Source organism: Antedon mediterranea, chromosome 3 (genome assembly GCF_964355755.1).
Source record: "Antedon mediterranea chromosome 3, ecAntMedi1.1, whole genome shotgun sequence".
Classification (NCBI taxonomy): domain Eukaryota; kingdom Metazoa; phylum Echinodermata; class Crinoidea; order Comatulida; family Antedonidae; genus Antedon; species Antedon mediterranea.
In genome coordinates, this window is record NC_092672.1 from 31,867,569 (window position 1) to 31,884,828 (window position 17,260).

Here is a 17,260-nt window from a genome sequence, read left to right on the forward strand (position 1 = left end):
TATGTCTCAGCAAGTGGTACCGGATATAATGAATGACCACGCAGTGGCGTGGCTAGTGGTCATTCCAATATGCAGTTTAGAAACTATTATGTGCTTGTGTGCCATCGCGTCTAGAAGTCACTGGAAGTGCCCGGATGTTTTATTATTTTCTTTCGTCTTCATACAGCTACTTTATCTAATGATCCCTATGCTAATCTATACAATCAACATAAAACGCGGGAACGAAGTTTCTATTGCTGCGTGTAGACTGGTAGTCTGGTGCGTTCTAAGCTTCCGAATTATGATGAGTTTGCATATGACGTATCTCGCTATGGACCGAGTGTGGATCTTAAAATGGCCGCGGGCGTATCACCTTCACAACACCAACAGGCAAAGCTGCAAAAATTCTATATTTATGTGGTTGTTCGGCATGGCAATGGGCGCTATTGGATTATCGAATTGGCGGGAATCTGAAGTTGCTCTGTATTTGAAATGTGGGCTTGTGCTTTACACACCCAACTACGTGTATTCTCTGTGCGTAATCATAATCATTTTGGGCAGTCTCGTTTTAGGTGTGATGTGCGTAGGAACATTGGTTGTTGATACTATACGAACCCAACAGAACGAATCAAATATACCAACTATAATAATTGAAGATGAGATTGGCAAAAAAACGCAGACAGTAAAAATTGTAAAGGAAGAGCAAAACCGGCAAGTAAACAAGATCGTCTGCATGATATTTAGTGTTTATTATGTCATCAGCGTACTGCCATTTGTGGTAGGTAGACCTTTAATTAATTTAGAATTTTAATTAAATACGAATTTATGATTTTATACATTGTTTTTTTTTAAATTGAATATTATGCAGTTTGATTTGATACTTAATCACTTAATTAGCAATATTCACTGAAAAGACAATAAACGCGTTGTTAGTTATAATAAACGCATCGTTAGTTACAGTAAACGCGTTGTCAGTTACAAAAAACGCGTTGTTAGTCACAATAAACGCGTTGTTGGCGTGGCCAGTTCCTTCGTAGAGTTTTAACCAGGTACTCATTTTTACATCTTAGTGGACTGGGAGTTGCTCTTGTCGTTAATTTAATCCGGGTCTTTCTTATTAGTAATAATATTAATAATAATATCCCCTAAGCGCGATTACCCCAGTAATTTTTTTGGATCAAACACGTATGGAAACATACTCCCATAATGCAGCTAGTAATCAGTGCAAAGTTGTGTTTTAATCTAACCAGGTTCCCATTTATACAGCTGGGTGGAGAGAGGCAAACGTAGGTATAGTATCTTGCCTAAGGATAGGCCTACAAGCAATGCGGTGAGAGTTTGATTCGAACCTTAATCTCACGATCAGTAGTCAAATTTCCAGCCATGATATAGTCATAAAACCGAGAGAACGTATGTAGAAAAAACATTTACGAGTGTACGTGTACGGTGCATGGTTTAAAAGCCTTTAGCACACGTACAGTGCATTATAGTAAGAGTAGGCCTATATGTTAATGTTAGACAATGACGTTGCTTAGTAACCCATTTTATATTTACATCATGGAGCTATAAAATGTATAGCTTTATGCTTGTATTAACCACCTTAGTTTAACCTAGGCCTACTTACAGTAAAACTAATAATAGATGTAATACATTACCAACAATGTATTTCATATGAGATACCGTAATTGTGCAGTGGTCTAGTGTTTCCCGAAAGCTCTGCTCTTTTTTTTTGTATCTCAATTGAGATCCAGCCACTGATACCCACAGCATTGTCATTTTTTCAGTAATTTGCCTTTGGATTTATATTAATGGAGAGAGTTATACAGTAACAAATACTATAACGCACCGTTTTAAAATAATGTAATGTCTTAAAGGCTTTCAAATCGTGCGATGGATTGAAATTACAGTACAGTCTATACACGTATTAGTCTGAGCTCCAGACGGAGTTTTGTCTTAATATTATTAGTAAAAATATAAATATTTGTGTACATATAGCGTTTCATACGTGTATTACTTGATTTTGGATATTTTAAGACAAAAATCAAAACGACGACGTTGAAATGACATAAAAAAGACAATAAATACAGACTTGGAGCAAGTCTGTACACGTATATACAATGCGTGTTTTTAGTGACTCTTGAAATATCTCTCGAAATCACGTATTTTCTTCTATTACATAGTAACCTGGATTGCCATTGGACGCAGCGCAAAGACTTCAACGCACCGCAAGCAATTTGACCAATCACGACGTGATGGATCATCTGAACTGTTGCTTGTGATTGGTCAAATCATTGCATTGAGCATAGTCGTTGTTGCGTCCAAAAGTGGGAACCAACGTTTACATCTAAATAGATTATAACCATTATTAACTTTATAACGCATGCGCAGTAAGTTAATCCGATATTTTTAGTACAGAAAGATATAAAATCATTTAGGCATCACCATCTCTCTGAAACAGTATTTGCAATGTAAAAGCTTAGCTTCATATTATTTAACTTTATTAATATTATTAAATATTAAATTATTATTGAAATATTTTATTCGTAGCACTTCATTTCAGGGTCGATCATTTTTAATATACAATTGTCTACATATTTGGAGTTGATTGTTTGTCGCGATTCTCCTTCTGTAATTGTTTTAAATTGCCCATTCTTGTGAAATTAAATTCATTACCGTACTCAAACAGATAAAGCCTGTAGACGCTTACGGTGTCAAAGAAATGTTACATTTTAATAAATAAATAGTCTAATTAATGATAGTAATGGTAGACTTATAATTAAATATTATATTAAATAAATAAAATCATTATACATGAAGGATCGATTTTTTTCATATGGAAGCCAGTTTGGGCCACACCAACGACCGCCAGATAACAGCTCTTAAAATATAATTAACTAGTGACCCGAACGGGTTTCCGTAGTTTCATAATACAATCTCTAAAGAAGTTTTATAGATCTTGGTGGACATGTTTGTATATCTATCTTGGCGAGATACTGTTGTTATATCTCTCTTGTTGGATGTTTTTTTTTTCTAAACATCACACAATAAACCTCGTCATGCTTTATGTATTTCCAATATTCCTATCTCCCCTGCGTCTCGTAAATATTATATCACATTATTCATTATCTCTTCTTCAAATAAACTTGAATACAATTTCAATATAATGGTAATTTGGAACGTATATATTGTGTATAATTAGATATATAATTTCATAAAATAGTGAGCTGCCGTTTATTCGGGACGATGTATCAAAGTACGAATATTTAATCGACCAAAAACATAAGCAAATTTATGTTTTTTGTTTTATTCTCATTGCCAAGTCCTTCGGATGGAATTTAAAACCGTTGGTTCCATATACATAGTGCACATTAAAGAACTTGGTACACTCCTCGAAAAGAGTAGGTGATCGTATCCTGGTGTGCTGATCTGTTAGGCTGGTTTCCGTGGGTTCGTGGAGGGCCTAATTTGAATTTACTCAGTTTCCAGTTAAGCTTGAGGACTGAGAATAAATACATTTAACATTTTAAAATATTTTTTTTTATAAAATGCCGTCTTCTTAACCTAACTAATTAACTACAGTAGCTAGCTTAACTAACTATAACTAACGGGAACCGCTCTCATTTAATAACCAATTTAATGGCTGTTTTTTGTTGACAAAATTCAATTATAATTGTCTCAAATGGCTCCCCATAGTAAAGCGGACTGTTGCAGTTCACTGTATAATAGTTAATTGACTTTCTTCTACCTCTAAATGAGCCGAATGCAAAATAAAGCGTCGTTTAATTGCTTAAATTACAAGTATAGTAGATTATGAAGATCAATCAATCTTAATTTGTTCATATTATTGGCACAAGACAGTTTAATAACACCTGTGCTTCACGATGTGTTTATTATAATTATTTATGAATTTAAGAATTTTCCAATGTCACACCTCTATTCACATTACCATGACCGAGCGCGTAAAATGCGTAAACTTAAACCGTGTATAAAGTTGGTTCCCAATGCAAGGAGAAGCTCACTGGCGATGGATTATTCGAGCTGTCGCTTGTCATTGGTCAACTCGCTTGCGTTGCGCGTACGTCCTTGCGTTGCGTCTTAGTGGAAACCAAGCATTAGTACTTTGACCGTACCAATCATGACGCAATGGATCATCCGAACTGTCGCTTGTGATTGGTCAACTCACTTGCGTTGCGCCTATGTCTTTGCGTTGCGTGGGAATCAAGCTTAAACCAATTATAATGTATATAATATTGAATATAGTAACACTCTTTATGCAATGTAATGTTCTGAACATCGATGGACATCGTGTGAACCAGTCCTTGACAAGTGATGGTTTTGCACAAGTTATTTTTAAATTTAAAAAAAAACAGATTTCATGCTTTGGATTTAAAACATAAACCGGCTGATTAAAATCTAAATTCGACATCTTTAAAAAAGTGGTCAGAATAATTCAATGTTTGGTTCAGCTACCTGTTATGTGCAGATGGATTTAATATTAAATCCAAAGGTATTACGCCACACAGGAGGCAACGTAAGACTGAATACTCACAATGTTGTGAGGAGCGCGGATCATCTCGTCCTGGTGATGAGTTCTAATCTATATTTCTATTTTAAACTTTCCATCCAAATCTACGGATTATGTTCTTTTCCGACTACGTGATCAACGGCTTATCATTTTTGTAATACATTATAAACTCTCTGTAAGCGTTTACTGATTGGTTTTTGTATTCAAATAATAAGAAAAATTAGATCATGTCAATTACATTGGCGGTATACGCTGACGTGACTATAATTACATAAGGCGTTTCCGCGCGTTCGTATTTTACGCGACGTTATTATTATTCGACAAGTTAAAATATTGTTGCGATCTAAAGCTCTGTCTACACTATGAAACTTTATGTGACAAAACGTGATGTGGCCATTGGACATGATGATGTCATATCACTACCATATTCAAGCATATTACTACCATATTTGGGCACATCACATTTGTTTTTGTCAAACTAGTTTGATAGTGTAGACAGAGTTAATTTGACCAATCATGACGCGATGGATTGGTCAACTGACTTCTATTGTGCCTACACGTAATTGCGTTGTGTCCAACTGGGAACACATTTTTAGAATTAAAGTCTCTACGAATGGTACAAGCCTTTTCTAGAAATGATAGGCATAATCATTTGGAAATAACACATATCAATGCCCTAATGCATTCATCTTGATTATTAACTATTATTCTGAAATTAATAGATTGATCTTTTTGCACCATTCACTCGTGGGCGTTTGATGTTTTATTAATCTTCCTCAGACATATTAAAATATTTCATTGCCATTTAATGATATAGTATAGTTTATCGTCCGTTAAACAAAGGGCAAGCGATCATTGTGTTTAGACATCCCATCCAAAGGTTGAACCAAGGCTACCTATGGAGGATGCTGAGTTCCGCTGATCAAAGAGTTTATCTGTGACTGCGACACGAAGAATACGTAGGCCTACTGTACATAGTACAGTACTGTTGGTATTTGTTGCAGCCAGACATAAAATCAAAGGACTGTTACGAGTTCATATCTTGGCCATGCGAGCTCAGTGTGTTGTTGTTAGATTGCGTTGGTTCAACCCTGACCCATTGCATGATATTCACACTACTCTTTCTTTCAATTACTAAGACGATAACGATCGACGATATAGGTCTTTGGTAAAAATTACATTAACATGAAATCTTATTTACGTCATGATGAATAAGAACAATAAAATTCAATAATTCATTTATTTGTTTCAATCAAGATAAATAAATAATACATAATAAAATCATTTTTTTAGTCGTTGCATCGTCACGATGTTATTTCTCTTACTAATCATGACGTCATTTGATTGGACGTGTCAAAATAATTATTATTTTCATCAAAGGCAGAATATAGTTACCATCTTAGTTCTTGAATGAAAACTAATCTAAATTCTTTATTTTATGTAAGAAAAATGCATATTTATCTAGCTATCGTCGATCGTTATATATAGTATAAATGACCTAAGCCTTAGTTGATATTTATAGCATGATAATAAATTCATTTATATTATTTATATTAATTAGGAAGGAGGAGCTTAATAACTTAAGTTATTAGAATTGTATGCCTTCTTTGTTGTTAATTAATCAATTAATTAGTATTTCCTGTCACCCTTTTGTTTGTTTTTTATTTTTGTTTAATTCAATCACTTGATCTTGAAAATGGTTCCATGATGGTTCTGAAACGTCGATCTTCTTGTTTTTTGTCATTACATTTTATTGTAAAGATAATAAATTCACCTCAAAAAAAAAAAAAATTCAAAACCAAATGTAAGTTGGTTATCTAAAGTCTTACAGCATAATACATGAAGGTAGATACTCTTTCATAAAGACATTATTATTATATCTACTCATAATTGTATGTATAACGACTATACCATTAGTTATACAATATATAAAAATAATATAAAAATATGGCAGCTACAACGTAATCAAAAATATATTCAAGCTTTTCATTAAAAACCAGCATCCATCTACTGATTAATATCTCCATGGTGATCGGTTTATTTACATGTTTTTTTCCATTTAAAAATAAACGTCCTTTATATCATATTGCTCACACCACGTTATTTTGTGTCCTTTGTCTTTTGGAAAACAGTATTAAAATAGTAGGCCTAGTAAACAGAACATTTTACGTTCAAAGGAGACGTAAACAGCCAACCTGGGCGCATAATGTTATTGCTATAACTTACTCAAGGTCAGGCGTTTGTCTATATTTATTTATAATGAAGATGGTCACTTTAGGTCGATTTATAAGCAACATCCATTTTCTATCGCCACTCGACTATTCAAATGAGAGAGATACTCACATAAATTGGCAGAGAACAAGGCCATATACATGGCTGTAGTCGCGTGCGCAAATTTGAGTTTGACCAAAATTGCTAAACAATTTTACAAAAATGTTGACACATTTTTAAAAATTTGCCTCCAAGTGTTTACCAACCGACCGACCAACCGAAATTGCAGACAATGTTAAAAATAGTTGAAAAATGTTTAAAAACATTTATATTTGCCTCCATTATTATATAGGCCTACTTTTCATAAATATGTTTATCACACCGTCATCATCACTATCATATTGCGTCATCATCACTATCATATTGCGTCATCATAACTATCATATTGCGTCCTCATCATCACTTCATAACTACCAGCCCTCGATTCTCAGTTCTGTATCTCCACATGATGATCACATATCACCATCTCGTCATATCATCACCAGTACAGTATGATCATCATTCAGCCTCATAATTATTATCGGCTTTATCATCATTATCACGCTATCACCGTGATCATCCACTGCCGTTTTATTACTAACTGGCATAACTAAATTGCTTGGGTCAGCCTATCATGACTATATTTCCTTCCTTGGCCTGACTATGCAAATTTGTATCGACAAATAAGCTACGTTCACGATTTGCATAACACCAGGTGGCAATGGACTGTTCCATTTTGCTAGACGATGGTCACAGCAATCACCTCAACCAAATTAAACATTATTGTCCATTCTTGTTTTCTGTTTTCAGATTGTCAATCTATACTCTTTGGCCAATGCCGTAACAACGTGGATGCCAATCGTTATCCAATGGTGCACATTAATTGGTTACGTCATCAACCCTATATTAATGGGCGTGGTTTGCGACCGATACAGAAAAGGATACATCCGTTGCCTCGGCAACCTTGGCTGCCTCATGGTAGAAAAATCAGAACGTGATCGATGTAAGCTTTTTTTTTTCATTACAGTACTACATTATCTATGGGCGGCCATTAAAGTCAAAATTAAAGTTACAAAAAAAAATGAAAAATAAAGTAATTATTTTTTTTATTCAAGACCTAATGGGTATAATTACCGCTCATATTAATAGTGATATGATTCAAAGAAAAGCATCTATACGTTATTGATGAATACACGAACTCGTTAATAGCAAATTAAATATTAAACTAATATTTTCAGCAACAACATTATTAAGTAAGTTGAATAGATGTCAATAATAATTAATTATATAATAATAACTATATTATATATTATGTATTATGGATTATTGTATTAATTTAAAGTCTAGACAATATGTAAGCTTTTATATACATAATTATCCCCCATCAACCAAACTAAAGGGCCTTTCACAACTGCTCCAGTTTCGGAGCCAGAGCCGGACTGGAGCAGGTGCCAAAGACCATAAAAAAAAACCTATTATATGAATACAAGCGAGTTGACCAATGATAAGCCACTGTCGGAATAATCGCTTGTGATTAGTCAAATCACTTACGCTGCGTTACCTCCTTGCGTTGCGTCGCTAGTGGGAACCAAGCTTTATTGGGAAAAACGTGCTTGATTGATTCAAGCTGTTGGTATTCCTTACCTTGCTAGTGTTGCATTCGTAGTGTCCACTCATGGAGTAACTCCATGGTCCACTGCTAAACAGTACACTTGCATCCCATGGTCGTTATTTAGAGCTAAACTTATGAGTTTGTTATAATAATATGCTCTTTGTATTATTGTGTTACAGTTGTTCCCAGACAAGAAACATTGGACTCACTAGATAATGTTCCACCAACAGAAAATAAAATTGAATTTCATACCTCGATATGTGACGTCAGCGACACGTGGGAAGAAGAAGAAGTAAAGACCGGACTCGTTCTACAGCAATCGCTATCTGGTTTAAACCAGATGAACAGTCTAATCATTCCGAATGATGATGGTTTCGTTGTGGTGGATCAGGAGGAATACGAAAAAGACGAATCGACGTTTGAAAATGAAGCCTACGAAAATGAAAAAGAGGTTAAAGGTCATACTAGTCATACAAAAAACAATCGGAATTCTCACGATTTAACAAGTAGAGCGTCTGGCAACAGGCAAAGTAGAGATAATCACAGACGCCACAAAAGGAAATCCTCAAACGATGAGAAAATACGAAGAGCAAAAGAACGTTATCGGAAGAGCAAACAATCAAGTAACCAAAACGATACAGAAGAGAGTAGAATACAGAGTTCTGAAAATGATCCTATTGATCATAACGAGATAGACGTGACACATATGGAAACGTACACATCAATATCCCCTGGTTCACAACAAACGGAAGAACTACAAACAGACATGACTGCTGATGTTGGTTCTAGCAGTCTTTACGACATACCAGAAGAAATACTTCCATCATACAATGGATTAGTAGGGATCATCAAGTCGAACCAATCAAAGCAATCAACCACCACGAAAAGTAAAACAGATATACAAACAAAAGAATTAAGACAAATAAAATCTGATACACAACAAATGGACAACAAAAAAGGTATGTTACCTTCAATTGATGGATATCTATCAAGTAGTGAAAATGATACATCGGTGAAAATATCAGCTAGAGAAATGAGGGAGAAATTTCGCGAATCTCGTATGGAAGCTAATGTGAATAATTCGAGCAGCTCTACAAATAGTGACAATGTTATATTTGTTTAAATAAATTCTAAATTAAATCTCCATGAACAATAAATCGAAAGTACAGTATAGTGAAGTGTCGTCCGGGATGCATCCGGGATAGGCTCACTGAAACAAAACGCCTATGGTTGTGGTCAACTTTCAATTATTATAGCGATGAACGTTAGCTGTTCCGGTGCTCAGTAAATGAGAAATCATGGAAGCATTGTTGTAGAAACCATGAGGAAAAATTACATGAAAATGAAATAAAGTTTCTTATAAATGATAGAATAATAAAATCTAGCTACCCGAAAAATATCCATATAAAACAATCAAGTTTTAAATTTTCTAAATTTTGTGAATTCTTGCCAACTACTTAATCGAGCAAACGTTAGAAAAATTAGAAATTCTGGAAGCAATGTTTTTGAAACCATGTGGAAAATGACGTGAAAATGAAATAAAATATCTTATAAAGTATGGGATATATTCCTAATAACATCAATTTACAAGATTTCCATACAAGACAACCATAACTATGTTTATAAGTTTTAATCTTTCACCATTTCGTTCTTGCCAACTTATACGTGTCAACTTCCAATTGCGTCTCAGAATACATTCTGGAAGCATTGTTGATGAAACTACGAGGAAAACTGAATTACGATTATAAAACTATGACGTTAAAATGAATAAAATATGTCATAAGACAAAATAAAAATATCATCTATTCTACAGCTCTGCAACATTAATATATTTCCCCATGTTTTATGTATCTCCATATCTCTTCAATATCGTGTTTGTTTTTTGTACACGTAACATCATTCAGTATAGAATGTTAATTTTATCGATGAGGTAATTTGTTAATCATTAACTCAACTTGCTCAACTAGGCCTACATAAACATGCAACCTATTTTATCTTGGAGTTTTTTTAAACGTATTTCGAAACTCTGTAAATTGTACCCATATCCCCTCCATGATTATCTTATCATTAAACATGTCACCCCGTACCAATTCTTACTTTCGCCACAGATCAATTGACAAGAACAAGTAACATTTTGAACAAATATATATTCATATACAGTATAATGCCTCCTTTTGGACACCCATATACAGGGAACACCTCTATTAAGTAGCATATGTAAAGCCTGGTTTCCATAAAATCGCTACACGACAGAGCGTAGCGATTCTATGGAAACGCTAGAGTTTATCGGGGATCTAGTATACGCGTATACGATTCATCGCCGACAAAATCGGCAAAGTTGAACATGGTTGAACTTTGCCGATTGCGTCGGCGACATCTGCGCGTGTAGCGATTTTAATGGAAACGCTGTAGCGATTTTAATGGAAACCAGGCTTTATAGAGTGAATGTTCAATTTTCTCTGAAACTATGTACAACCTCTATTCAGGGAACAACTTTATCAGAGAAGGCACCTTTTATTTGGGGCTCCGGGCGTTTAATAGAGGCTCTATTGTATTATTGAATTCTGTTAGCGTTCTCCTAAGAGAAGCCTGCTAATATAGTAAATATTCACAATAAAACGTAAATAGATTTATGACAAAGGAATGTTGTTTCATTATGAATGAACAAATCAGAGTTTAGCCTTATGTTGTTGTTTCTAACGATACCAAAATAATACACTTATTTATTAATAGACCTAGCAATAAGATGTTGCCTCACCTCGGATATCTATTGGCTAAAGATCAAAATTCATTAAGGATATTAAAATCAGTATTATTATTTCCAAACAGATCTAGAGCATAGTTGAACTGAACTGAAATTAACTTAAAAGGATGCACTTTAATGAACGTCCACGTTTGTACGCAATTAAGATTTTTAACGCGTGTTATTTTCCTACCTTTAAAATTCTAAATGTTTGATGATGACTGTCTTTAAAGTTGTACATAATAATAATCATAATTCATATTTATTTAATTTTAGATATCATTATAACTGTACAATAAGAGATGTGTATACGGTTAAAATATCCGAGTAAAGAAAATTAAAATGAACACATATATAACCTAATTCTTTTAGTTTTTTGTTGACATTTTGCTTTTGTGTTTTTTGCTTCTAATTGCTTGGTCCGCGTGGGGTTGTTATCGGATACGAAATCAATCGCTGACGTCGTCGTTGAAAGCTTTGGAAGAGTAGCTGAATACTAATACAAGGAATGACATTCATATCTGTTGATGTAATTTATAACAAATAAATCAGGTCATTAATGCACGATGTGACATCGAAGCAACAGATCGTCTGCAAATGCCTCCTATGAACCAAGATGATTAAGAAACACAAATCATTGGCATTCGTCGTAAATATGGCCGAAAAGGGAACCATGGTACACATAAAACCATTCTTGCTTATTTCAACAGCAACAGTACAATGTGAGTCACATGGCCCGTGGTAGCAGTACACATATAGTTTGTAACTTGTACACTTTGTAATTCCGTTGTGTTCAAAATGATATCATCAATGTGTTGTTTCTGAACCAAAATATACCTATTCGAAAACAGGACATATTCAACCAATTCAGATCGACCAGAGACGAGTAAAATTACAGGGAAGACATTTTAATCAAATAATTTAAACGGACTGACCAAATAAGGCACCTGATCTGGCATATTATTAGTTTGCCTAATATTCTGGTTGTATATTAATGATCAAGTTATTCTTGTTATTTTGCTTTTGTTTAAATGTGTGGTGGTTTTTTTTTGTTGTATGTATAAAGATATGAACATAAAAAATAAATAAATAAAACAAATCATTCTTCTCTACGCATGCGTACGATAATACATACCGTAAGTACAATCACAACTGGAAAATACACGTGCGTACAAAAGTTGCATTTATTTTTGTGCGTGCGCGTCTCTTTGTGATGTCACCGACATCGAATGGATTACAGTATACGAAAGCACGTAGCTTAACAAGATTACACGGTGATTTATCAATTCTTCTTGTTTGCTATTTTTTAGTGATATATTGAAGATGTCGCCTTTGGCAATATCATGTCTATTTAGATTCTCATCTAACTTTTTAAAAAAAATCGAATACATTGTCATTGATAGATTATTTTAGAGAGTTACTATGTAGCTTGCCATACAATAAAGAACCATTAACCATTTCTAGAAAAGAAAAAACATAAATAAGTTCGTTAAGGAAAGTACAAAAATAACGGAATCTTACCCAAATTGATTAATCTATGTAGCGTCTTTATACAGAACTAAAACAATGATTTTTGATATCCAATGCTAATGGTTGGATTTGCAACTAATGGTTGGATTTGCTGAAGGCAGCCATTTTAGAGGAAGCAATGGATTAGTGTGCCTGCGCAGGTTTGTAAACATTAAGCAGTACATTGCAAACTTCTGTACCGAAATGCTCAAGTCCTTACTATACGTAAGCTTTACTTTCCCTTTCTCTAGCCGTCTGAATCTGACAATACATTTATAGTAGCTAAAATGCCTGACTCAAAAGTAGCCCGAGATTGCGTAGTACATTTTAGGGTTCTGATGAAAACGAGGCTGAAGTTATTAAGTAGCGCAGTCAGATTATAGATCAACCGGATTAGAACAACGCCTTCAACTAATTGTTAAAATGTATTGTACATTGTAGGCACATGATGAATGTGCTAATATTTGCTCTTAACACTATATTTATTTAATCACACAATTTTCTGACTTAATTTATTGTTCCAAATTTATACAGTTGATTCATTAATCATTTGACACATCTTACAAATCTATTTATCTTATTTTTAATTGCATTATGATTTGTTTTTAGTGTTTAGGTTTCAATAATGCATTATTTTCAAGGACGTAAATCAAGACTAATCGATTTCTCTCAATGGTTCAAAAGTTCAATGACCCGAGGATATTCATAGGTCAAATGTCAATTTGCTGGGAGAGTTATAAAATAAGGACACCAATTCTATTTGACACAAGGACATATTCAGCGGCTTCCAGTCAAAACACTAGGCCTACTCGGAGAAATTCTAAACTCTGTAAATGTCGAAAGAACAGCACTAACAAAAGCGTTGATGATCAATTATGCGCGTCATTGTTAATTATACGCGCGCGTCAATTTTAACAGGATTTAAATGCACGCGTCATTATCAGCATTAGTACGCGTACGTTGTTATTACCAGGAATTGGACTCGCGAAAAAATTAAGTAGATATATCAATTTACATGTAAAATAATGTATAATCATATAGAAATTGTCACCTGATCCAATAATTAGATTGCTTTTACGCCATTATACGTTTTCAAGATTAATCTAAAAACGGAAAATCAGTATAATTAGCCATTATAAGTATTTCTGTCAAAATTTGACATTATTTAAACATTGACTAGCGACACCAATAAGCTTTTGTACAGTCTTGTCAATAGAGGGGGTTTCTGTAATGCTTACTCTGTAATCATTAATCAATCCGAGATGATTCCAACGCGGGCAGCCGGCTGTTTCGTGAAAAAGGTGTTCGTGAACAAGGTGTTTGGTCCCCGGTTTAGTCATTACATACGATACCCTACATGAAATACACTTCGAACATTTTTTTCATTTGGTTTTTTTATATTAACTATCTAACCTGTATATAATTCTTTACATTAAACCACATTTATGAATACGTACGACCTAGGCCTAACGTGTACGACATTTCGACAAATCTTCATCTGTCAATGACTAGGTTACGACGAGTAGGGGACACTGCTCTACAACTAGCAAAGCTACAGTACTCAGCAACCACTAACATAGTCATTGCTAAATACACTCGTTTCATTTTTTCTGGTAAGATAGAATCATACGATTAAATGGTATAGTAACATAAACATTTTAAAGACATAGGCCTACATTGGATAATAATATATAGATATTAAGTTTTCTTAAATAACGTCGTTCTTACCTCCAATGGTATAATTCACCATCGCCAAATTTTGTAAATTGCTGGAATGCTGTTTTTGCAGTGATTCTGGTACATCGGTTTTATTGTCCAGCCATGAGACTTCTTTGCAGCAACAATGACGCTCTGAACTGAACAACTGTATAATTTGCTTACAGTGAGGTAAAAATCACGCATGGAATGTCTGTGATCGAGTAAGACGCGCGTTGACGACGACGATCAGGGAAAAAGTAATATACAGTGATCATACTTTACCTTAGACACAAACGTCATCATTTCTGTGTACAATTTTGTCATTCTCGTGGTCAACTAAAATGTTCATTCTTATCTATATTCTATCCAGAGGGTCAGCACGTACAAACAGTTCCTCAACAACATCGTTTTAAGTAGAAATGATGAAGGCCAGGTACCAAATTGGAGTAATGACGTACACGTCATCTAGGAAATAAGTCTCAGAATGGCCCATTTTCTTGCGCTTTTATGTTTGCCCGTTTTACAATCTACTGCATTCGAAAAATGTCGCAGAACCAGTCGAGACCACGCGGTCTTAGGGTAAGCGTGTACAGAAAACCCCAAAACCATCGTCCAAGACAGTAATGACGGAAATGTTTGGAAGTTTAGAACATTTCAAACTTATGGTATTCTGCATTTTTGGGGAGCCTTTGATTTGCGACTACTTTGGACTGTTGTTAATTGTAGTCTATACTCTGACAAACGTCGTTTGCAAACTCGAGCAAACTCAAGCTTAAAGCTTTGTCTACACTGTACTATCAAACTTTATGTGACAAAAATGTGATGTGGACATGATGATGTCATATCACTACCATATTTAAGCATATCACTACCATACATCACATAGTTTTGTCATATAAAGTTTGATAGTGTAGACAGAGCTTTAAATTTGTTAATGAAGTTGTAGACCAATTGGCAAACTTGAGCAAACAATAGTTTGGTAAAGCTTACAAGTGTAGACTAGGACCCGAATTGACTAATTAATTCCGTTATGAGAGTGATGATGTGCCTATATATGGTAGTTCTATGCTTAAATATGGTAGTGGTATGACATCATCATGTCCATATATGGGCACATCACATTTTTTTGACACATAAAGTTTGATAGTGTAGACAAAGCTTAACATCCACACTCCTTAAAATAAACTAAACTTAGACCTATGCCACGTTAAATTATAAGGAAGTGGGCTACATTATTTAAGCACAACTTACCAAGTAGACAAGTTATCACAGAAAAAGTCCAAGGATCTAAGTGTCTAAAAGTCTAAACTTCTCTGTCGGCACTTTGCTCGGTATGTACCACCAAATATGGCATTCGGAAGCCTTAAAAAATACACCAAACGTAAACAAGTACAGCATACCCCACTCTGGTTGACTCAGATTGAAATAGTGGCTACCAAGGAAGGAGGCCGAATGCTACAAATATTATTATGAATTTAAGACCATTCGGATTGGATGGCTACGCTTACAAATACATAGCCTCCTCCGCAAGGATCTGGTTTTAATGTAGTCTGCTCAACACGGACAACATTTATTAAGTGTAACACAATGCTTTAGTTTTTTAATACTTTGCTGTTTCTTGTTTGTATACATGTTGATTTTGGTCGAAATAAATGCGGAATTGAATTTTTTTATTATACATAATTTATCAAGGTGGAAAGTTATTTATTAATAGTGCAAATTTATGATAAATATATCATTATACTTATTCTACAAGAAAAATATATTGTGTTAAGAAACACAGTAACGGTGTTAATGTTAAATAACAAATACTACAAATATAAATATTTATAAAAATACACATTGTGTGAAGCATATAGATACAGACAACATTAAACGTTTACAAAACGATTATCAAAATTAATTTACGATTTATACCAAAGTAGTTTAATTGCACATTCGGCGCCCCATGCACCATTCTGTAATAAGTGGCATAGCGGTGGGTTAATTTGGTTAATTAGTTATAATTAACGTTTGTGGTTTGTGGTCTATTTATTATTCACGGCAAGAGTATTGATCTATGAGTCGCTGACCAGCAGCTAGTACTTAATCGATCGGGAAAAATATAATTCCGATCAGAATTGACATTCATTTATTTGTCTCTGTTATTTTCCTTTTGGCTTTCCATAGACTTGTTTACATCATCGTTAGTTTACGGTGACCTGTAAGTGTCACTTACAGTTTGCATACCAATAAGTACTGGTAGCATGGCAAACATATTGTGTAAATACAATAAGTATGGACGGTCGACCAGCGACCATATCTGTTAAACATAGAAATATTCTTCAAGTTCAAATCTTAAATCATGTAACAACAAACTGCAATTGTGTTTACTACTACAAAATATATATAATTATATATAAATAAAGTTTAAATATTATCTTTAATAACTAATAAGCTGCTTTCTAAAATACATTTCTACGAACCTTAAGACAAGATTTGTTAACTTCAAATATTCATTCCCTAAATGAATTAAAGAAATGAATGATAGTGTTATGCGCAATTTTAACAATTTGAAATTGAGCAAGGACTTAACTTTCTTGCGCAATATAACATACACCAGTCTAAGAACAAATCTCATAACTGGTGGCCTCAAACTCGTAACCAGATTTTTACAGGGGATCTATTTATCTTATTGCCGTAATTGGTTCTTATCAAAGGCTTCAAATCCCTCCATATAAAATCCTGGCAACGGACTTGCAATGTCGCTTCAGATCTCTTGAATAAAAACTTTAGGGAAAGGGGGAGAGAGAAGGGGAGAGGAAGATGGAGCTTTGGACTGCATTTCTTTCTAGGTATTTACTTATGTCTCCTGTGCAGGCCTATTGCAGGCCCGTAGCCAGGGGGGGTTTTTATGGTTCGGGCGAACCCCCCTTTATAGCGAACCCCCCTTTATAGCGAACCC

The 17,260-nt window shown here is 34.4% G+C and overlaps 1 protein-coding gene across 1 annotated transcript; it reads left to right on the plus strand.

Moving 5' to 3' along the window:
* Positions 1-11,407, plus strand: LOC140043858 (uncharacterized). Its single transcript, XM_072088334.1, has 3 exons — positions 1-757; positions 7,565-7,757; positions 8,546-11,407. Exons 1-3 carry the CDS (start codon positions 2-4, stop codon positions 9,487-9,489), a joined length of 1,893 nt encoding a protein of 630 aa, XP_071944435.1. The 5' UTR covers position 1; the 3' UTR covers positions 9,490-11,407.
* The last annotated feature ends 5,853 nt before the right edge of the window (positions 11,408-17,260 follow it).

Bases quoted from the DNA above. Each gene is read 5' to 3' on its own strand.
- LOC140043858 (XM_072088334.1), top strand. From the start codon at position 2: ATGTCTCAGCAAGTGGTACCGGATATAATGAATGACCACGCAGTGGCG. The intron at 758-7,564 runs GTAGGTAGACCT...TTCTGTTTTCAG, and splicing joins TCAGCGTACTGCCATTTGTG to ATTGTCAATCTATACTCTTT. The intron at 7,758-8,545 runs GTAAGCTTTTTT...ATTGTGTTACAG, and splicing joins AAAATCAGAACGTGATCGAT to TTGTTCCCAGACAAGAAACA.